Here is a 22460-nt window from a genome sequence, read left to right as displayed (position 1 = left end):
CTTTGTAGTATGTTTTGAAGTCAGGGGTTGTGATGCCTCCAGCTTTGTTCTTTTTTCTTAGGATTGCTTTAGCTATTCGGGGTCTTTTGTTGCCCCATATGAATTTTAGTATTCTTTTTTCTATTTCCGTGAAGAATGTCATTGGGATTCTGATTGGGATTGCATTGAATCTGTAGATTGCTTTAGGTAATATAGACATTTTAACTATGTTTATTCTTCCAATCCATGTGCATGGGATGTCTTTCCATTTCTTTATGTCACCGTCAATTTCTTTCAGTAATGTCTTGTAGTTTTCATTGTATAGGTCTTTCACCTCCTTGGTAAGATTTATTCCTAGGTATTTTATTCTTTTTGATGCAATTGTAAATGATATTATCTTTTTGAGCTCTCTTTCTGTTAGTTCGTTATTAGCATACAGAAATGCAACTGATTTTTGTAGATTGATTTTGTACCCTGCGACTTTGCTGTAGTTGTTGATTATTTCTAATAGTTTTCCAGTGGATTCTTTAGGGTTTTCTATATATAAAATCATGTTGTCTGCAAATACTGAGAGTTTAACTTCTTCGTTGCCTATTTGGATTCCTTTTATCCCTTTTTCTTGCCTAATTGCTCTGGCCAAAACCTCCAGTACTATGTTGAATAAGAGTGGTGAGAGTGGGCAGCCTTGTCTCTTTCAGCCTTTCCCTGTTGAGTATGATGTTTGCTGTGGGCTTGTCATAAATAGCCTTTATTATGTTGAGGTACTTTCCTTCTATACCCATTTTGTTGAGAGTTTTTATCATAAGTGGATGTTGTATCTTGTCAAATGCCTTCTCTGCGTCTATTGAGATGACCATGTGGTTTTTATTCTTTGTTTTGTTGATGTGGTGTATCACATTGATTGATTTGCGGATGTTGAACCATCCCTGCGTCCCTGGTATAAATCCCACTTGATCATGGTGTATGATCTTTTTAATGTATTGCTGTATTCGGTTTGCCAATATTTTGTTGAGGATTTTTGCATCTATGTTCATCAGCGATATTGGCCTGTAATTTTCCTTCTTTGTATTGTCTTTGTCTGGCTTTGGTATCAGGGTGATGTTGGCCCTGTAGAATGAGTTAGGAAGTGTTCCATCTTCCTCTATTTTTTGGAATAGTTTGAGAAGGATGGGTATTAAATCTTCTTTGAATGTTTGGTAAAATTCACCGGAGAAGCCGTCTGGTCCTGGACTTTTATTTTTTGGGAGGTTTTTGATTACTATTTCAATCTCTTTACTTGTGATTGGTCTATTCAGATTCTCCATTTCTTCTTGGTTCAGTTTTGGGAGGTTGTATGAGTCAATTTATCCAATTCTTCTAGATTGTCCAATTTGTTGGCATATAATTTCTCATAGTATTCTCTTATAATCCTTTGTATTTCCGTGGTATCCATTGTAATTTCTCCTCTTTCATTTCTAATTTTATTTATTTGAGCCTTTTCTGTTTTTTTCTTTTTTTTTTATTTTTTTCCCCCAAGGCCCCAGTAGATAGTTGTATGTCATAGCTGCACATCCGTATAGTTGGTGTATGTGGGACGCGGCCTCAGCATGGCCGGACAAGCGGTGCATCAGTGCACGCCCGGGATCCGAACTCGAGCCGCCAGCAGCGGAGCGTGCGCACTTAACCGCTAAGCCACGGGGCTGGCCCTCTCTTTTTTTCTTAGTAAGTCTGGCTAAGGGTTTGTCAATTTTGTTTATCTTCTCAAAGAACCAACTCTTTGTTTCATTAATCCTTTCTACTGTTTTTTTGGTCTCAATTTCATTTATTTCTGCTCTCATTTTTATTTTCTCTCCTTCTGCTGACTTTGGGCTTTGTTTGTTCTTCTTTTTCTAGTTCTGTTAGGTGTAATTTAAGGTTGCTTATTTGGGCTTTTTCTTGTTTATTAAGGTGGGCTTATATCGCTGTGAATTTCCCTCTCAGGACTGCTTTTGCTGCATCCCATATGATTTGATATGGCATATTTTCATTTTCATTTGTTTCCAGATATTTTTTTATTTCTCTTATAATTTCGTCAGTGATCCATTGGTTGTTCAGTAGCATGTTGTTTAATCTCCACATTTTTGTCGCTTTCCTAGTATTTTTCTCGTGGTTGATTTCCAGTTTCATAGCGTTATGGTCTGAAAAGATGCTTGTTATGATTTCAATCTTCTTAAATTTATTGAGGCTTGCTTTGTTTCCCAACTTATGGTCTATTCTTGAGAATGTTCCATGCGCGCTTGAGAAGAATATGTAGTTAGCTGTTTTTGGATGGAGTGCTCTGTATATGTCTACCAGGTCCATCTCGTCCAGTTTTTCATTTAAGTCCACTCTTTCTTTATTGACTTTGTCTAGATGATCTATCCATTGGTGTAAGTTGGGTATTAATATCCCCTACTATTATTGTGTTGTTGTTAATGTCTCCTTTTAGGTTTGTTAATAGTTGCTTTATGTACTTTGGTGCTCCTGTGTTGGGTGCGTATATATTTATAAGTGATAAGTCTTCTTGGTGGAGTGTCCCTTTATCATTATATATTTCCCTTCTTTGTCTTTCTTAACCTGTTTTATCTTGAAGTCTACTTTGTCTGATATGAGTATGGCAACACCTGCTTTCTTTTGTTTGCCATTAGCTTGGAGTATTGTCTTCCATCCTTTCACTCTGAGCCTGTGCTTGTCTTTAGAGCTGAGATGTGTTTCCTGGAGGCAGCAAATTGTTGGGTCTTGCTTTTTAATCCATCCTGCCACTCTGTGTTTTTTGATTGGAGAGTTCAATCCGTTTATATTTAGGGTAATTGTTGATATATGAGGGCTTAATGTTGCTGTTTTGTCACTTATTTTCCAGTTCTTTTGCATTTCCTTTGTTTCTTGTCCCATTTGTTTTGGACTGCTAATTCAGTTTGGTTGTTCTGTCTTATGACTCTTCTAGTTTTCTCTTTGTATATCATATGTGATTTTGTTTTGATTATTTGTTTAGTGGTTACTTTGAGGTTTGTATTAAAAATCTTGTGTATGAGATAGTCCATTTATCTGATGGCCTCTTATTTCCTTATAGTAAGTCAATTCAATCTCTTTCCTCTTTCTCTTCTAAGTCATTCTGGTTATACCTTATTCTATCTTGTGTTGTGGGTGTGTGTTTACAGTGATGAGGTTATATTTATTTTTCATGATTTCCTTCCTTTGATCTTTGATTTTGGTATTTAAGTGGTTGCTAACCTATTCCGGTAAAGATCTATTTTTCTGATTTTATCTGCCTATTTTTCTCCTTGCTCCAAGCTTTGTATTCCGTTTCTCTTCTTTTTCTCAGGCCTGAGGGCCTTCTTGAGTATTTCTTGTAGTGGGGATCGCGTGGTCATGAACTCCCTTAGCTTTTGTTTATCTGGGAAAGTTACTATTTCTCCATCATATTTGAAGGATATTTTTGCTGGATAGAGTATTCTTGGCTGAAAGTTTTGTCTTTCAGTATTTTGAATATATCATTCCAGTCTCTCCTAGCCTGTAAAGTTTCTGTTGAGAAATCCGCTGAGAGCCTGATGGGAGTTCCTTTGTATGTTATTTTTTGTTTTTGTCTAGCTGCCCTTAATATTGTTTCTTTGTCATTGACTTTAGCCAGCCTTACCACTATATGTCGTGGAGTGGGCCTTTGCCTATTGATGTATGTGCTTCACTTACTGGTATTTCCTGCTCCTTCCCCAGATTTGGGAAGTTATCAGCTATTATTTCTTTGAATAGGCTCTCTGTTCCTCTTTCCCTCTCTTCTCCCTCAAGAATACCTATAATTCTTATGTTACATTTCCTAATCGAGTCAGATATTTCTCGGAGACTTTCTTCATTTCTTTTTAGTCTTAGTCTCTCCATTTCCATCTGGAGCATATCTGTATTCCTATCCTCTATAATGCTAATTCTTTCCTCCATATTGTCAGCTCTGTTCTTTAAAGATTCCAGATTCTCCTTTATCTCCTCCACTGTGTTCTTTATCTCCACCAGTACTGATTGGTTTTTCTTTATGATTTCAATGTCTTTTGTGAAGAAACTCCTTATCTTGTTGAGTTGTTTGTCTGTGTTATCTTGTAGTTCGTTGAGTTTTTTTATGATAGCTATTTTGAAATCTCTGTCATTTAGGTTATGGATTTCTGTGCCTTCAGGGTTGGTTTCTGGGTGCTTGTCATTTTCCTTCTGGTCTGGTGATTTCATGTACCTTTGCATTGTGGTTCCTGAATTCGCTTTGTTTTTCCTCATCCTGGAAATACCTGGTTGCAATTTCCACCCGCTGCCGCTGTGGTGGTGAAGGGCTGTGTAATCTCACCCGCCTCCGCTCTGCCCTGGCTGCTTGCTGCGATTGGCTGGCCGCTTGGTCTGGTCTGGTTGGCTGAGCTTCAGTGTCAGGCATGCGAGGAGGTGGGGGGCTCTCTCTTTTGCCCGCTGGATTCCTGATGTGGGGGGCTTCTTGCTCGCCCCTCGTTATCTGCTCTCCTGGGGTGCTCAGATGTTGATGGCACCCCTGCAGCAGTTCTGAGTCTTCTGTGTGGGACTTTCCCACTTACTGAGCTATGGTTTCTCCGCAGAGGGCCGCCCCTGCCCCCTCTCTGGGAGCCGAACTGACCCGGATCGCTGATCTGATGGGGAGGGAGAGGATTTCTGCTTACCTCTCCCCACTTCCTCTGGGGGCCCCAGTACATCCACTCTCAGATGTGTGGCAGTGTGGATCTTTCCGATCTTCCTTTTTGCTGTCTAGGAGTCCATTGTTGGTCTGTGACTGTTCCTTTTGTTGTATCTTATTGGGGGAAGAGTTTATGGGAAAGCTCACTCCACCATGACGCTGACATGTCACTCTCCTTTTATTATTCGAAGCTTTTCTTAATGTTAATTTCTTTTGCCAAAATTAAAAAAAAGCACACCATATTAAGGCTTTAATTTTGAAAGTAATACCTGCCTGTTTAACACTTTCAAGTAATACGGAAGAGTAGAAGGGAAAAAGAAAATGTTTGTCCTCTTTTTTTAAATCTAGGCCCTTCTTTCCCCAGGTCACCAGTTTGAAGTGCATCTTTTCAGATTTGCTTTTCTATTCTTCTACACAAACACCACATACTTTTTTTTTTTTTTTTTTTAAACAAAACAATCCCTGTTGCTTTGCCACTTGCCTTCTTCATTCAGCAGTGTATGTCATGGGCTTCTTTCTATATCATAGTATGCATCTGCCTCATTGTTTTTAATAGCTGTGTGGTATTCCTGTATAATAGATCAGAGCTTCCCATCCAGTGTGCCTTAAATGGTTATAGGTGTGCCAAGCATTGATCCCCATAAAGCCACTGGCCAGGACTGAGAACTTAGAGAAATAGGAAGTGGTGCCATGTTGGAGCATGCATATATTAAATGTATAAAATTCTCTCATTTCTTTTACTTTTTTGTCAGGAATTAAAAAGTCTTGCAACTAAAAAACCTGATAAAATTGGTGTTCCTGTTATTAAAGAAGGCATACTAGATGCTATTGTGGTTTGGTTTGTACTCCAGCTCGATGATGAACACAGTTTATCCACAAGTCCTAGTGAGGAAACATGTTGGGAACAGGCTGTCTACCCTGTACATGATCTTGCAGGTACATTTTGTCTAATTTTTTTTGTTTGTTTTTTAAAATTTGTTGCTTTAATCCTCTAGGCATTTGAATCAGTGTCAAAAAAATTATTTGTATGTGAAGTTTCCAGTCAAGGGAGATTAGTTAAATCTTTCACATTTTTTCTTTTAAAGTAGTTTTAAGTAATTAATATATGTAGTTAAGAAGAGAGGCTAAAACACAACTCTGCTGCATATCACTCAAAAATATCTATCATTAAATCATTTCTTCAGCTCTGATAACTCTGGTTGTCAGTAGATAAGAGAAATACTAGTCCGTTTTTTATGGAACGTAGTGGAAAAGTATTACTGTTAGTGCAGGAGTTCTTACTGCTTAGAGGATCTCATGGCGTCTGTGGAGCAGGTCATAGAAATGCACGCACTCATGTAAGTACAAAATTTTGCAGTTTTAGAGTTCATGAATCCGTGGGTTTCTCTGCGGAAGTTCTATATTAAAGATGTTTCTTGTATAAAATTTTTTTACCAGCAATTTGATTGTATAGTTCAATATAGTTTACAGCAATTGTATTACATTGAAAAATTCTGTCTTTTTAAAACTGAAAGGTAAAAAGTTTCTGTTTCTGTTTGGTCTGCTAATCAAGGGTCTAATTTGGCAAAGTCATTAAGTCGTGGAATCAGCATAGTGTTGTGGCTAGTATGGTGTTTTGGAGTCAGTCAGGTAGATTTTGGATTCAGATCTTGACTCTGCTACTTACTGACTCCCTGGCTGGCCTTGCTGGTTATTTCTCAGAGCTTTTGCTATGTGATGTATAAAAATGGGATGATGCTGCCTACCTTGCAGGATTGTTGTAGGGATTATTAGAGATAATGGGTGTTAAATGCCTTCCATAGCAACTGGCACTCAGTAAGTGACATTTTTTATCTGTGCTTATTTATTCTAACTCTCTTACAGTAACTTACACAGATGGGCCTTTTTTTTTTTTTAATCCTTCTTAGGGAAAGGACACTTTAAATGTTTCAACACAAGAATACCAATTTATATTTTCAGCTGGCTCTAGGGCTGATAAGGAATTATGATTACTTGTTTACATTTTAAAGTTTTACCAGGTGTGAGAGCTCATGGAAAAGAGCATGATATAGTCTTTATTGTAGGACTTAGTCCTTCCTTACATTTTGAAATTCCTAAACATGCAAGAGTGTCTAAATACTTACAATTAAAAAATAGTACTGATCAGGTTTTATTAAATGCTGCCTTGTTCTTTTGGAGATTTTTCTTAGAGAAAAGAATGTCTCTTTGAGCTAAAGTGAGATTTGGTATTGATCCTTGAATTTCATCTATCTTATTGTTGGCTTGGCTTCATTGCCGAAGAAGATTGAGAGTGCCCTGCCGCCCTTCCCCATCACCCCAGTTTAGGGGCATGATGATACCTAATGATTGCAGTAAAAGCACTGTAATACTGATAGTTAGGGTCCAGTAATGGAGCTCTTGAATCTCTCCATTATGCTATCAGTTAATTGAATCTTCAGACTTCAGTTTTTCCCTAAGTAAAGCTGGAGATATTTTCCTAGTTTTTTATAGGAAATGTATAGGTAAATTCACCTAATTCTATTAAATGAATAGATGTAATCCTTCTTGTAGTGATTTAAAAAATAGAAAGTAGAATGGGAGGATGGAGATGTTTGTGTGATCCTCAGGCTTATAAACACTCATACTCATCAATTATAATTTTTTTTTTCTTATTGTTTTATGAAGACTACTGGATAAAGCCTGGAGACCATGTGATGATGGATGTGTCTTGTCAAGATTATTACTTAAGAATCCAGAGCATCAGTGTCTTTGGTTCGGAACATGAAATGGATGTTGCGAAAAGTTTTACCAAGAATAAAGACTTTCTCTCCTTAGGAAATGAGGCTGAACTCTGTAGTGCCCTGGCTAACCTTCAGACCAGTCAACCAGATGCTGTAGAGCAGACATGTGTGTTGGAATCCACAGAAATTGCTTTGCTTAATAACATCCCATATCATGAAGCCTTTAAAGTGGCAATGAGGAAAGTGTTGTCTTCACTGACCCCAGAGAAACTGTGTCCGGCCATGGATACTCACTGTCAGAATAATGAGATGAGCTGTGGAAGTGGACAGAATAGTTCTGAACAGAGTGCTCCTGAACCTTTCTATGTGTTAGATGTGTCTGAAGGCTTCTCTATTCTGCCTATAATTGCTGGCACACTTGGGCAGGTTAAACCTTACAGTTCTGTGGAGAAAGACCAGCATCGTATCACTCTGGACCTCATATCTGAAACCAATCACTTTCCTAAAGAAACACTTGAGTTTTGGTTGAGACATGTGGAAGATGAATCTGCTGTGTTGCAAAGGCCAAAATCAGACAAGTTGTGGAGCATAATTATATTGGATGTCATTGAGCCATCTGGGCTCATTCAGCAGGAAATAATGGAAAAAGCTGCAATATCCAGGTAAAACACAATGTATAACTTGTTTGTTTGAGCTCAAACTTCACGTAAATTCCTTTAGTTCTTCAATGGCGTAACTGTACACACGAATCCAGATCAGTGTATGTTGCTCACGCATTGCATTTTAGGACCTATGACTTCATGCTTTTCTCTTTGTGTGCATGTCATTACTGATTTTTTCCCCTGAAGGACCCTCTGCAGATGTGAAGAAGAGAGCCTGCTTTGGGATTGGACTGCCTACGTGTAATACAAGGAATTAAGTAGAAATCTATGTAAATACATAAGAAGACATTCAGGGTAAATAAGGAAAAATCAAATTTTATCTTTATGATATAAGAAATACCTATAAGAAACATATAGTATGCATTTGATGGTGTATTGGGAGAGCAGAGTGCTTCTTAGGAATAAGTCCGAGTCTTCTTGGGTCTTAAAATTTTTATTTTATAATACAGTTCTCTCCTTAAGGTATTTTTCCTTCAGTTTAGGTTGCTGGAGGTAAACTTGACCCTAATCTTTAATATTGAAAGCAAATTTGGCTAAGCTTCGAAGTCCTTCAGTTGTGCTGTGGCTTCATGCCTTTCTCTTTGTGTGATATTTTCATATCTGAAAGATTTTCATATCTGAAAAGATGGCAATATTTAACATTTGGGGGCCCACATTCAGGTAAAATGCATGTGTTAATAGATTTTGAATTTTGTGGTGTAGGATCAGGGGTGGGAATGCGACCAGATTGCAATAGCAAAAGGCAAATTATCTGCTGAAGAAAAAAACATTTGACAAAACCAGGAAAAAAAGTATTTGCTTATATAGTTAATTTTATTTTAGGTTTCATATGCATTTTCTTTTGTTAACCAAACTTATCTCCTCTTTATGGGGTAACCAATAAAAATCACCACCATTTTTTTCTTTGAAACAATCTTGTATGTATCATGGGGGCCTACCCCATGGCTTAGTGGTTAAATGCATGCGCTCGGCTACTGGCAGCCCGGGTTTGGATCCCGGGTGCACACCAACGCACCGCTTGTCCGGCCGTGCTGAGGCAGCGTCCCACATACAGCAACTAGAAAGATGTGAACTATGACATACAACTATCTACTGGGGCTTTGGGGAGAAAAAGGAGGAGGATTGGCAATAGATGTTAGCTCAGGGCTGGTCTTCCTCAGCAAAAGGAGGAGGTTTGGCATGGATGTTAGCTCAGGGCTGATCTTCCTCACACACACATACAAAAAAAAAAAAAAACAATCTTGTACATGTCATAAATTATGGGGATATAGAGGTTTGACATAAATATATATGTAAAGTTTTAAACAGATGTACTTATTAGAGTGTAGAACAAGGAACAGAAAGAGTTCAAATCTAGACTCAGATTTGTCACTGAATTCCTGGATTTGTTAAATTTTTTGTAAGTCACTTAGTATCTCTCATCCTTAATTTTCCTCTAGGGATGCTGGATTAGATGCCTTTGAAGGCATTTCAGCTCTGAATTTTTAACACAAATGAGGTTTGACTTATTTGGTAGAATCACTTTGGAAAGATATCTACTTACCTAATTGTTTATTTTATTTTTAGTTTTGATTTAATTCTTTCTCCAGTTTTTTTTTCTTGTGGTAAAATGCACAATACATAAAATTTACCATCTTAAAGTGTACAGTTAAGTGGTATTACATACTTTCATAATGTTGTGTAACCATTGCCTCCAACCATCCCCATAACTCTTTTCATCTTGTAAAACTGAAACTCCGTAACCATTATACAATATACATATACTATAGACAACTTCCCATTCCACCCTCCCCCTAGTTGCTGGCAGCCACCATTCTACTCACTACTTCTATGAGTTTGACCACTCCTAAGTACCTTATATAACTGGAATTGTACAGTATTTGTTTTTTCTGACTAGGTTATTTCAGTTAGCATAATGTCGTCAGGTTCATCCGTGTTGTAGCATATGTCCACATTTCCTTCCTTTTTAAGACTGAATAATATTCCGTTTTATGTATGTATGGTATTTTGCTGATCATTTATCAGCTGATGGACACTTAGGTTGCTTTCACATTTTAGCTGTTGTGAATAATGCTGCTATGAACATGGGTGTACAAATATCTCTTTCAGACCTTGCTTGCAGTTCTTTTGGGTATATTCACAGAAGTGGAATTGCTGGATCATATGGTAATTCTAGTTTTAATTTTTTGAGGCACTGCCGTACTATTTTCTATAGCGACTGTACCATTTTACATTCCCGCCAACAGTGCACAAGAGTTGCAATTTCTTCAACTCCTAGACAACACTTGTTATTTTCTTTTCTTTTTTTTGATAATAGCCATCATACTGGGTGGGAGGTGATATCTCATTGTAGTTTTGATTTGCATTTCCCCAATAATTAGTGATATTGAGCTTCTTTTCGTGTGCTTACTGGCCGTTTGTATATCTTCTTTGGAGAAATGTCCATTCAAGTCCTTTGCTGATTTTTTAATCGGGTTGTTTTTTTGTTGTTGAGTTTTAGGAGTTCTTTATAAATTCTGGATATTAACCCCTTATTAGATATATGATTTGCAAATATTTTCTCCATTCTGTGGGTTGCCTTTTTACTTTGTTGATAGTGTCCTTTGATGTGCAGAAGTTTTTAATTTGGATGTAGTCCAATTTATGTTTTTTTACTTTCATTACTTGTGCTTTTGGTGTCATATCCAAGAAGTCATTGCCAAATCCTATGTCATAAAGCTTTTCTCTTATGTTTTCTTCTAAGAGTTTTATAGTTTTAGGTCTTACATTTAGGTTTTTGATCTATTTTGAATTTTTGTATATCGTGTACGGTATACAAAATTTTGTATATCGTGTACGGCTTCATTCTTTTGCATGTGGATATCCAATTTTCCCAACACCATTAGTTGAAAAGACTGTCCCTTCCCTGTTGAATGGTCTTGACACTCTCGTCAGAAGTCATTTGATGGTACATGTGAAGGTTTATTTCTGGCCTCTGTATTCTATTCATTGGTGTATATATCTGTTTTTATGCTAGTAGTACAAACTGTTTTGATTACTGTGGCTTTGTAATAAGTTTTTTAAGCAACTAATTCTTTTTTTTTTTACTGTGGAAAAAAACATATTAAATTTATCATCTTAACCATTTTTAAGTGTACAGTTTAGTAGTACTAAGTATTTCACATTGTTGTAAAACAGGTCTCTAGAACTTTTTCATCTTGCAAAACTGAAACTCTATACCCATAAAACACTAATTTCCCTTCCCCAAGCCCTTGGCAATCACCTTTCTACTTTCTTTTCTATTATTTTGAGTGCTTTAGATACTTCATATGTGGAATCGTATGGTATTTGTCCTTATGTGACTGACTTATTTCACTTACCGTAATGTCCTTGCAGTTCCTCCATGTTGTAGCATGTAACAGGATTTCCTTTTTTTTAAAACTGCATAATATTCCATTGTATATATATGCCAATTTTGTTATCCATTCATCTGCTGATGGACACTTGAGTTAGTCTACCTTTTGGCTACTGTGAATAATGCTGCAGTGAACATGGGTGTGCAAATATCTCTTTGAGATCCTGCTTTCACTTCTTTGGGATATATACCCAGAAGTGGTATTGCTGAAGCACATGGTAATTCTATTTTTAATTTTTTGAGGAATTATGCATAATGTTTTCCATAATGGCTGCACCATTTTATATTCTCACCAGCAGTGCACAAGGGGTTCCACTTGCTCCACATCCTCACCAACACTTGTTTTCTGTTTTTTTGGTAGTAGCCATCCTAATGGATTTGAGCTGATATGATGGTTTTGATTTGCATTTCTCTTATAATTAGTAATGTTGATTTAGTCCCATTTGTCTGTTTTTGCTTTTGATTCTTTCTTCTGCCAGTCAAGTCAGCTATTGAATCCCTTGATTCATTTATTCTATTTAATTCCAGAATATCTGTTTGGTTCTTCTTCATAGTTTCTATCTCTTTGTTGATATTCTCATTTTATTCATGCATCGTTTTCCTGATTTTGTTTGTTAAGCATCCTTATGACGATTATTTTGAATTCTTTGGTAATTCATATATCTCTGTTTCTTTAGGGTCGGTTTCTGGAGATTTAATTTGTTCCTTTGATTGGGTCATGTTTCCATGTTTCTTTGTGTGCCGTGTTATCTTTAGTTAGGACTTGGGCATTGAAAAAAAAACAGTCATCTCTCCCAGTCTTTACTTTCTGGTTTTTACAGGGAGGACCTTTACCAATCAGCCTGACTAGAGATTCTGGAGACTTCTCAAGCCTTTTCTGGGGATGCATCTTCTCTGGGTTTGCATGTGTCATCTAGTTGAAGAGGTTTGCTTGCTTCTCCTCCGGAGCTCCCCTGGTGCATATCTGAAGTACTGCAGCTTCCGTGGTGCTGTAGAAAGCCAAGGTCCTGAAGCTCTCCCTAATGTCAGTCTCTGGTACTGCAGACTCTGGTGCTTGACCAAGCCAAGTGATCTCCTTTGTTATCAGAGGTCCCCAGCCTGGTGCCTGTTCCTGTCACCGCTTTTAGATTTAGGCATGACAGAAATAATCCCTTGAGTAGTGCCCAGTCAGAATGTTGGGTGTATGTTTCCCTTTTCTCTTTCCCTCCCCAAGGAGAAGCCGGGAGTTGGGAGTTTTCTCTTGATTGTATGGCACTGTGCCTGGGGGAGGAGCTATGGCAAGTAAATGCCACAAATTTTCCTAACATCTTTAATGCAGTTCGTTTTGGTTGTTTGCTGCCCTCGGGTACAGGAACCTCTTAACTGGTTTCTGGATTTCTCACAAAGGCAGTTAGTCTGTGTATTTTTGTTAAGTCAGTGTCTCTGTGGGGAGAGGTGAGTCTGAGACTTCCTATTCCATCTTGCTTATGTGGTCACTTTCCCTATGTCTTTGTAGTAAGATTTGAAATCGGGAAGTGAGAGACTTCTAACTTTGTTCTTCTTTTTCAAGATTATTTTGGCTATTCTGGATCCCTTGAAATTCCATGTAAATTTTAGGATGGATTTTTCTATTTTGGCAAAAAATGCTGTTGGGATTTTGATAGGGATTGCATTAAATCTGTAGCTCACTTTGGGTAATATTTACATCTTAACAATATTGTCTTCCAGTCCATGAATGTGGATGTCTTTCCATTTATTTGTATCTTTAATTTCTTCCAGCAAAGTTTGTAGTTTTCAGTATATAAGTCTTTTGCCTCCTTGGTTAAGTTTATTCCTAAGTATTTTATTGTTGTTGATGCTACTGTAAATGGAATTGTTTTCTTAATTTCCTTTTTGGGTTGTTCATTGTTAGTGTATAGAAATACAACTAATTTGTGTGTGTTGATTTTATATCCTGCAACTTGAATGAATTTGTTTATTAGTTGTAACATTTTTTTAATGGAATCTTTAGGGTTTTCTACATATAAGATGACACGCTGCAAACAGAGATAATTTTACTTCTTCATTTCCAATTTTGATGCCAATTTTTTTTCTTGCCTGATTGCTTCACTTAGCACTTCCAGTAACTTTGTTGAATAGAAGAGGAGAAAGTGGGCATCCTTGCCTTGTTCTTTATCTTAGTGGAAAGCTTTCAGCCAGTCACATTTAAACAGAACCTTGTAAAGGATTTTTTAAAAGCATTTTTGGTTATAAAAACAATTTGTCAGATATTCTGTTGTTTGAATGATTGGTTATATTAGTGGGAAACAACTTAAGTGGGAGCTACCTGCAACTCCCCATCCCAGGGTTTCTCAGCAGGGTACGGGTCCTTCTGGCAGTTTGGGTGGGACAGTTCTCATGTGGGCCTGTCCTGTGCATTGCAGGATGTTTGGCATCTCTGGGCACTAAATGCTAGTAGCACCCATAATCATTATTGTAACCAGTATTCCTCCCTTCCCCCAAATACCTCCTGAGGAACAGTGGAGAACCAGTGCTTCTTTCCTTCAGCCTAAGCTATTGCACATTCTTCTTACCAAATACTCCTGGATGTGTAGGCTTATCTTGATTCTGGGACCAAGAGGTGTGCAGATACTCATTACCCAGGCCTCCTATTATTATCTTTAGCCTCTAATAGCCTCATGACTGGTGAAAGAGGATGAAGTTAGTGATTGGGAGAATAGATTATATTTGGGATAAGGATAAAGTACTTCTGTCTCACTGGATTCCACCCCCCCCCCCCAAGGAAAGACAAGGAAAAATAAGCCATTTCACAAACTCAAGTATTTAGTCTCTAGTTACTTTTGCAGGTGTTGTTTTTAAATGTTCGCTCTTATGCTTTATTCACTCACGGTAGGTTAAAATATAGGAGAAAGTTTAAAAGCTTGGTAAGATATATTTTTTTCAAATTTAAACCCATTTAAAAACATTTTGTGTTGAATCACAAGGAAACTGAAGAGTTTCTTCTCTTTAGAATTTTTGCCATTTATGGTTAACTTTTGAGTTGCAACATATTTTTTCATTGCTGAAAGCACAGATGGTTTTAAAGTATTTTTTGCTTTGCAGAGGATTCCACTGAGGAATCTGGTAGCTGCAGTGGTGTCAGTGACAACAAAACACTGTCAGTAAAGCTATGCGGAGGTTCAAGGCGATTTGTGTTTTATCTGACATAACTAAGCAGCATTCCTGTTAGTGACAGTAACACTGAGGTTAAGAAAGATCTGTACAAGATTTTAGATTAAATTAGTATGAATGTGGCCTTCTAAAATAATTTTCATAAACTGCTTTTGTATAGTATTTATCTCTGGCATGGTTGTTAGTACTTAATTCAGCCTTTTCAGACTTTCCAGTTTTCAGTAGATGAATTTTTACATTTTGTTCAGCCTAAATTTTCTGGTTACCCCCTAAATGACTTGATGGCATTGTCCTCCCTCTTTCTCTCCCATAGATTTCATGGTTAGAAAGTTGGCTTTTATTAACCTGTGTGCTTTTTCATCTTGCTAATTTCGTAGAATGGTACCCTTTTGTGGCTATTTAGGGGTGGGGGGAATCAGTCAAGCAACATAAAGCTCTGTGGCTGGTCTCTCATTTAAGACCTTAGAAAAATTAGATCTGGTTTTCATTTAAATGGATCACAATTAGCAGATAACTTCATTTGTTCAGACAAATTTAGTAATGTGAGTTTTCAGGATTAAACTTGATCCATTTGAAGAAAACAGGTAGGTTTCTCCAGTTATTTAGGAAGATGTTAAAATTTTATCTGGTTTTTAAAGGCGTAGATAGGAATTTTAAGAGCTGTTTACTTTTGTTAAGAGGTGTGTAATTTTACTAATTGTTTGAATTTCTACCAGACTTTACCTGAAATGCTAAAAAGTTGACAGAAAAGGAATAACAGAAACGAGTGAAGCATTGTTGTCAAGGTGGAGTCCATTTTTAGGCCAATCTATTTATATATACAGGACTTACTACAACTTAAATGATCATGTGCTTATATTTAGTGAAGAGAGATTATCCTGGTTTAGGATCATGACTTCTCTCGGTCAGTCTGATGCCATTACCCTTAGGAATCATCTCTAACTTTCCTTGCTGATTTTATGCTCATCAAATGACCTGGTTATGATTTGGCTTCCCGTTAGCTAGTCTTTAGGGAGAGCTGTTACAAGAGCAGCATGTTTACTTATTGTAAACTTTTCCGTCAACTTTTTATTTTGAAAAATTTCAAGATTTCAAACTTAAGAATTGCAAGAATAGTAACAGTAAACACTAGACTGCTGTTTTGTTTGCTGGACCATTTGATACTTAGTTGTTGGCTTCATAACCTTCACCCTTACTTGAACATTCAGCCTGTGTCTCCTTAGAACAGAGGTTTTCCCCTACATATCACAATATAATGATCACACTCAGGAAATTTAGCATTGATAAAATGCTATTATTTAATATATAGTCTATATTAAAATTTACCCTGTAATACAAAAAAAATTTGTCCCAGTAATATTCTTTTTTTCTCCCCAATCTAGGTTCTAATCAAGGGTCTTCCATTGCATTTAGTTGCCATGTCTTGTTGTTGTAATTTGTCATTCTGATTTTAGATATTTTTAAATGGTTGAGATAATCAGTTTAGTAAAAGTCAGGAGGATTAATAATTTGAAACTAATTTAAGAGCAGAAGTGCAAAAGTGGTTTTGAGGAATGGGGTGTTTTATAGTTTGTTGAGATTTTAATGATCTCTTCAGGTAAACTGTATAGCATAAAATTTTAGAAATTTGGAGGAACTGCTTGTTTAGATATGCACAAATGTATTGGTCAGATGTTTAGCCTGTGTTTTTATAAATAGATCCTTACTAACTCTAAATATTTATGAGTAAAAACTTACTATGAAAGATATATAAGATAATATGAAGTCCACTTGTCTGTGGTAGCCTGTCCTGGAAGTTCAGGTGGAAGCGAGCTTGAAATATTCAGTAAAAATGAGGAATTGAATGTTTGATTATAAATGTGGCAAATGAAAATAATTACTTGGTATAAAATACCTTAAATTATGCCTCACCTCTGTTTCATTTGATGGCATTAGGTGGCCCACCCACCCCTCTTACGTCTCCCACACAGTTCAGATGTGAGGAAACAAAATTGTATGGGTGGCTGTGGGAGCTGCCTTGGCTTAAGAGCCCTACATTTCATATAGAGACTAATATTTCCCATGGGCGTAGCTTCCAAGTCCCAGCAATAGGAACACTTGGTTACAAGTCATACCACACTCAGGGAAGCCCAAAGGTAGTATGGCTTCCCATCAGGCTTTTATAGTTTGGTCATAGTTCTCTCAGTCCAGATGCAGTCTATCTAGTAAGAGGCATTTTAAAATTTTTATTATAAGCAGTGTTGCTATTGATAACACAGCTGACATTCCACCTTTATGGGAATTCCAGGGAAACAGAGGGTGAACTCAAGATCATTTGTAGGAGGAGAAAGGGTTTTGTTAACCTTTTACTCACTCTTTACTAGAGCATTTGGATTTTTTTTTTGCTTTCAGAGTGTTTAACTTTTTATTTTGAAATAATTTAAGGCTTACAGAGAAGTTAAAGACTAGTACAAAAAACTTAACATATACTTCACACCCAGATTCACAAATTGTTACTATTTTGTCACATTTGCTTTATTATTCTCTCTGAACTATTTAGAGTAAGCTCTATATATTATGTTCCTTTACCCCTAAATACTTTGGTGTGTGTTTCTTAAGAACAAGGACATTCATTTATATAACCATTGTAGTTATCAAAAGCAGGAAATTTACATGGACACAATACCGATATCTAATGTACAAATCTTACTCAGATTTCACCATTTGTTGCATTAATATCCGTTATAGCTTTTTTTGTTCCTAGTCCAGAATCCAATCCAGGATCACACATTGCATTTAGTTTTCATGTCTCTTTAGTCTCCTTTATTCTGGAATAGTTCCTCAGTCTTTCGTGACATTAACAGATTTGAAGAGTGTAGGCCATTTATTTTGTGGAATGTTCCTCATGTTTTCTTATTAGATTCAGATTATCCGTTTTAGAGAGGAATACCACAGTTTTGTCACATCCAGAGGCATAGTGTTGCATTATCCCACTATTGTTGATATTAATTTAGATCAGTTGGTTTAAGTTATATCCATGAGGTTTTTCCACAGTAAGTTGCTATTTTTCTTTTAGTAATGAGTAAGTCATATCAAAGGGTGATACTTTGAAACTATATAAAAATTCTTTTTCTAATCAAATTTTCACCCACTAGTTTTAATATCCATTGATGACTCTTCCTGAATCTAAAGACATATCCATCCTGCTGACTGTTTGTTTTTCTCTGTCGTAGATTAGCAGTCACTTTAAGTTTGACTTGTTAGGAAATGATTTCTAGGGATTTACCATTCTGAACTACTAGCCAATAACATAAAGTCCATCAGACTGTATACAGTCTGCAGCTCACTAATTCATCATGATTTAGTTATTGGTATTTATAAAATGTAAGGAATCAAGATGGTTTTTTGAACATTTTCCTTCTTTAGATGTTTGCTACAATCTGGAGGCAAGATCTTTCCTCAGTACGTGCTGATGTTTGGGTTGCTTGTGGAATCACAGACACTGGTAGAAGAGAGTGCTGTTCAAGGAACGGAACGAACTCTTGGATTAAATATAGCACCTTTTATTAACCAGTTTCAGGTAAGTGTCTAGAAGATAAATTCAACCAGGTGGCTCTTTTTTTTTTTTAATAATTTTATTTATTTATTTTTGCCCGCAAAGCCCCAGTAGATAGTTGTATGCCATAGCTGCATATCCTTCTAGTTGCTGTATGTGGGATGCGGCCTCAGCATGGCCGGAGAAGCGGTGCGTCGGTGCGTGCCCGGGATCCGAACCTGGGCCGCCAGCAGTGGAGCGCATGCACTTAACCGCTAAGCCATGGGGCCGGCCCTAACCAGGTGGCTCTTATACACAGTCTACTTTATCTTTCTCTGTAGTTTTATCTAGTCACCGTGTTTAGCTGGATAAGGATGGTAATCAGTTTCCTAGAGCAACGGAACTTATTATGGTAAAAATCAACCTAGGGCTTAGAATAGCCAGGGAATTTTTTCGTTCCTACTGACACAAGTCTACAGATATTCCTCCTAACCACTGTTATAAATGAAAAATAGGGTACTGGCTTTAGTCTTATGAAAAAGGATGCTACTTGTCTAAAAAAGCAGCAGCCAGAAGAAGATCTATGTTCTGAACTTGAACCCTCAATTATATTAAGACCTCAGGCTGACAGGTGATAGGTGTGAGCAGCTAATGTCTAGGCAGTCAGACTGCAGGGAGCAGGAATGTAGGAGCATAGGAAACTAGAGCTCTCGGCAAAGGCACTAGCAGAAAAATACAATAATACAAGTAGAATATACAATACAATAAACAAAATACAATACAGTTAGTTGCTGTTTGGGAAACAGTCAAGATTGCTGGCAAAGGCACTAGCAGCAAAATACAAATTTGTGAGTTAAAATTGTGGATTTTTGTGGGAGTGGATGGAATGCTAGGGAAGAAGTTTGGGGTTGGAGACTGAGGTTAGGAGATAGGTAGAATACTGCCATGTAAGCCAAAGCTTCCCAAGTGTGAAGTGAGATGTTGAGTACAGAATTAAAGAAATGATATCTAAAACTTTTATCTAAAGGCTGTAGATATTAAGCTCTTGAATATGCACTGTTAGATCTTCCATGAACAGTACTTGCTTAACAAATATCAATTTATTGAGGAAATGCTTTTTTTTTTTTGCTGAAGAACATTCTCTATGAGCTAACATCTGTTGCCAATCTTCCTCTTTTTTTGCTCAAGGTAGATTAGCCCTGAGCTAACATCTATGCCAGTCTTCCTCTATTTTGTATGTGGGTCGCTGCCTCAGCACGGCTGAGGAGTGGTTGTACGTCCATGCCCAGGATCTGAACCCACGAACCCGGGCTGCTGAAGTAGAGTGTACCCAACTTAACCACTGTGCCACGGGGCCAGCCTCTGAGGAAATGCTCTTTTGAGGGCTGGCTAACTAAGGTTTTAGAGTTTGTTTAATCTCAATTTTTGGGTGGGTTTAATAAAGAGAATATACTTATCAGAAGAGAAGTTTAAATTATTTCTTTGTGTGGTCCAAAAATACCACCATCGCCTGTCTTTCTAGTTCATTCTTCTTGAACCTGACATCAACAATTCTTTGATTCCATCAGAATCTATGATATTTTGATCCTGCCTTCTGTCTTTTCACTGTACTTCCCATTTCACATCCTCCCTTAACAGCTTATATTCCATGGTCTATATATTTATTTATATATCCCTTCTCTTCAGTATTTCTGCTGGCCTGGAAAAATCCCACCTTGGTTAAATCCAGCTCTCTGCCTTCTTTACACCAGTACCCCTCCAGCTGAATATGCTGACTGTGGTCTCACTTCAGCTCATGACCACTCATCTTAAGAGGCTCCATAAACTTGCCTGGCAGTTTTACATTTCCTAGTCTGCTCATCCATTTTCTTAGATGATATTGTCTCCTCTCCTCTAATATGATGATTATTTGACTGCCACACAGACAACTGAGTGAAGCAGTGAAACAAAATGAGAGGTTGTAAAAAAAACAAAATGGTATACAGAAAACAATAGAAATGTATTTCTTCATTTAACAAATGTCTGCTATATGCATTATTTTAGGTTTTGGGAATAGAGCTATGAAACTAAAGAGAGTTTCTGCACTCATGGAGCTAGCATTCAAATTGACAATAAACAAACGAGATAGACAATAAACAAGGATTAGTATGATAGATGGTAAGAAGTGCTGTGGACATAAAGCAGGTAAAGGGAGGAGATAAGGAATGGGAGTATGGGATTTACTATTTTATATAGGTAATGCCTAAGGAAAGGACTCATGGATAAATGATATTTAAGCAGAGACCTGAAGGAAATAAGGAAGCAAACCATATACAACAAGTGCAATGGCCTGAGGCAAGAACAAGATTGGCGTATTCAGAAATAGCAAGACGTGGGCCAGCCCCGGTGGCCTAGGGGTTAAGTTCGGTGTGCTCCACTTCAGCAGCCCGGGTTTGGTTCCCAGGTGCAGACCTACACCACTCGTCTGTCAGTGGCCATGCTGTGGCTGTGGCTCACATACAAAAAGAGGAAGATTGGCAACAGATGTTAGCTCAGGGTGAAGCTTCTTCAGCAAAGAAAAAAAAAAAAGAAATAGAAAGAAGAAACCATGAGGGAGAGTCAGAGGAAAGATGCAGTCAGAAAAGTATCAGGAGCTAGATCTTGTAGAGCCTTTTGGCCAGTATAAATATTTTGGCTTTTACTCTGAAAGGGGTGGAAAACAATTAGAGGGTATTGAACAGATGAGTGACATGGTGTCTTGTTTTGAAAGTATTACTATGGTTGCTGTGTTGGGAGTAGACCATTTGTGAGAGCAGGTAAAGGCATAAGATTATTGCAGTAATCCAGGTGAAGGTGGTGCAAAGTGGTCAGATTGTAGATATATTTTGACGGTAGATTTTGTGATAGATTGGATGTGGAGTATGAGAAAGCACCTGGAAGGATAGTTACCATTTACTGATATGGGGAAAATAGCAGAAGGATCAAGTTGTGTTTATGTGTTTTGTGGGGTCATTGAGCAGTTGGATAAGTATTCAGAGAAAGATGTAGGCTAGAGATATAAATTTGCTAGATGATATTTAAAGCCGTAAGATTAGATGAAATCACCTTGGGGGTATATAGAAAGAGCATAGGGCTCAGAACTGAACTCTAAAGAACTCACAAAGTTATGAGCTCTAGATTGGAAATCTAGAAGGAATTGGCAAAGATGACAGGAGTAGGCGGTAGGCTAGGTTGAGAAACAAAAGTCAGGACAGACTATGAACGATGGGTACAGCTGTGTGGGGATTAAGAGTGCAGGTAATGAGAGTGACATAGGAATCTAGGGCTTCTTCTGGTGACGGATATAAACAGGGATAAAGGGCATAGTGAGAAGTCCTGGAAATGGCATGGAATTGCTGTGAGTTTTTATGGGGAGGGAAGGTTGGATGCCTTCAAGGATGCCCAGGGAGCAGTTGGTGGATCTGTGTCCTCTGTTTCACCATGAACAGTTGCTCTCTAATATTTCAGTCAAAGGAAAGAGGGCATTTTTTTTAAACAGCAGTTTCCTTTTTAGTTCAAATGAGGAGACTAAAAGTTATTAGTAGGACGGTTCCATTGCTACTAAAATTGATGGGACACTTTATACCAGTGGTTCTCAACCTTGACTGTACTTGCAGAACTGCTGATACCTGGATCCTAAATTCAGATTGATCTGAGTTGTGGCCTGAACAGTTGGACTTTTTAAAAGCTCCTGAGGTGATTTTAATTTGCAGCCGAAGTTGGGAACCACTGCTTTCTAGAAATTAAACTATTTTCCAAACAAAATCCACTATTAAGTTGTTTGGTTGAATTTGGCATATTTTCTCAATTCAGTAATTAATGTTGTAGTATTTATTCATTAGTTCATCTTTCACACATAAGTACATCCTTCATTTAAAACTTTTGGAGCTGTTTGGCTTAAGTAAAAATTTAATCTGCTTCCATCCAAGCAAAGAATCTATAAATAATTAAAAACATAGCAAATTGTTTAACCTACCTAAACTTGGTTTGTTCATTCTTCCTGTAAAACTGGAGTCATGAAAGTCCTTATGCCTTAATGTTGATGTAGGAATTAAATTAAATGAGGTAAATAGATGTAAAAAGCATTGTATCATACTGAGCCAAGTACAAAGCAAACACTTGATGAGCTCACAAAATTCTTTTTGGCCACAAAGAGAATTGAGTAAAAGTGAAAAATTTATACTTTCTTTAGGTACCTATACGTGTGTTTTTGGACCTATCCTCATTGCCTTGTATACCTTTAAGCAAGCCAGTGGAACTCTTAAGACTGGATTTAATGACTCCGTATTTGAACACCTCTAACAGAGAAGTAAAGGTAATGCAAAGTGATTATTCTTGTCATAGTCAGAAT

The 22460-nt window shown here is 37.3% G+C and overlaps 1 protein-coding gene across 2 annotated transcripts in view; it reads left to right on the top strand.

The window, feature by feature from the left end:
* Window positions 1-22460, top strand: part of PRMT9 (protein arginine methyltransferase 9) — a 38450-nt gene that overhangs the window by 14132 nt on the left and 1858 nt on the right. The window contains exons 8-11 of one of the 2 annotated variants that reach the window (XM_058550166.1): window positions 5404-5587; window positions 7316-8033; window positions 17983-18136; window positions 22302-22424. In XM_058550166.1, the coding sequence (XP_058406149.1) occupies window positions 5404-5587; window positions 7316-8033; window positions 17983-18136; window positions 22302-22424 (1179 nt within the window). Of the gene's footprint in view, window positions 1-5403; window positions 5588-7315; window positions 8034-8219; window positions 9552-17982; window positions 18137-22301; window positions 22425-22460 lie in introns of those variants that run through there. The other variant, XM_058550167.1, reaches the window with a different exon arrangement.

The sequence above is a fragment of the Diceros bicornis genome, chromosome 11, assembly GCF_020826845.1.
Source record: "Diceros bicornis minor isolate mBicDic1 chromosome 11, mDicBic1.mat.cur, whole genome shotgun sequence".
Classification (NCBI taxonomy): domain Eukaryota; kingdom Metazoa; phylum Chordata; class Mammalia; order Perissodactyla; family Rhinocerotidae; genus Diceros; species Diceros bicornis.
Note: the sequence above shows the minus strand (reverse complement) of the source record. Positions and strands in the feature narration are given on the sequence as shown.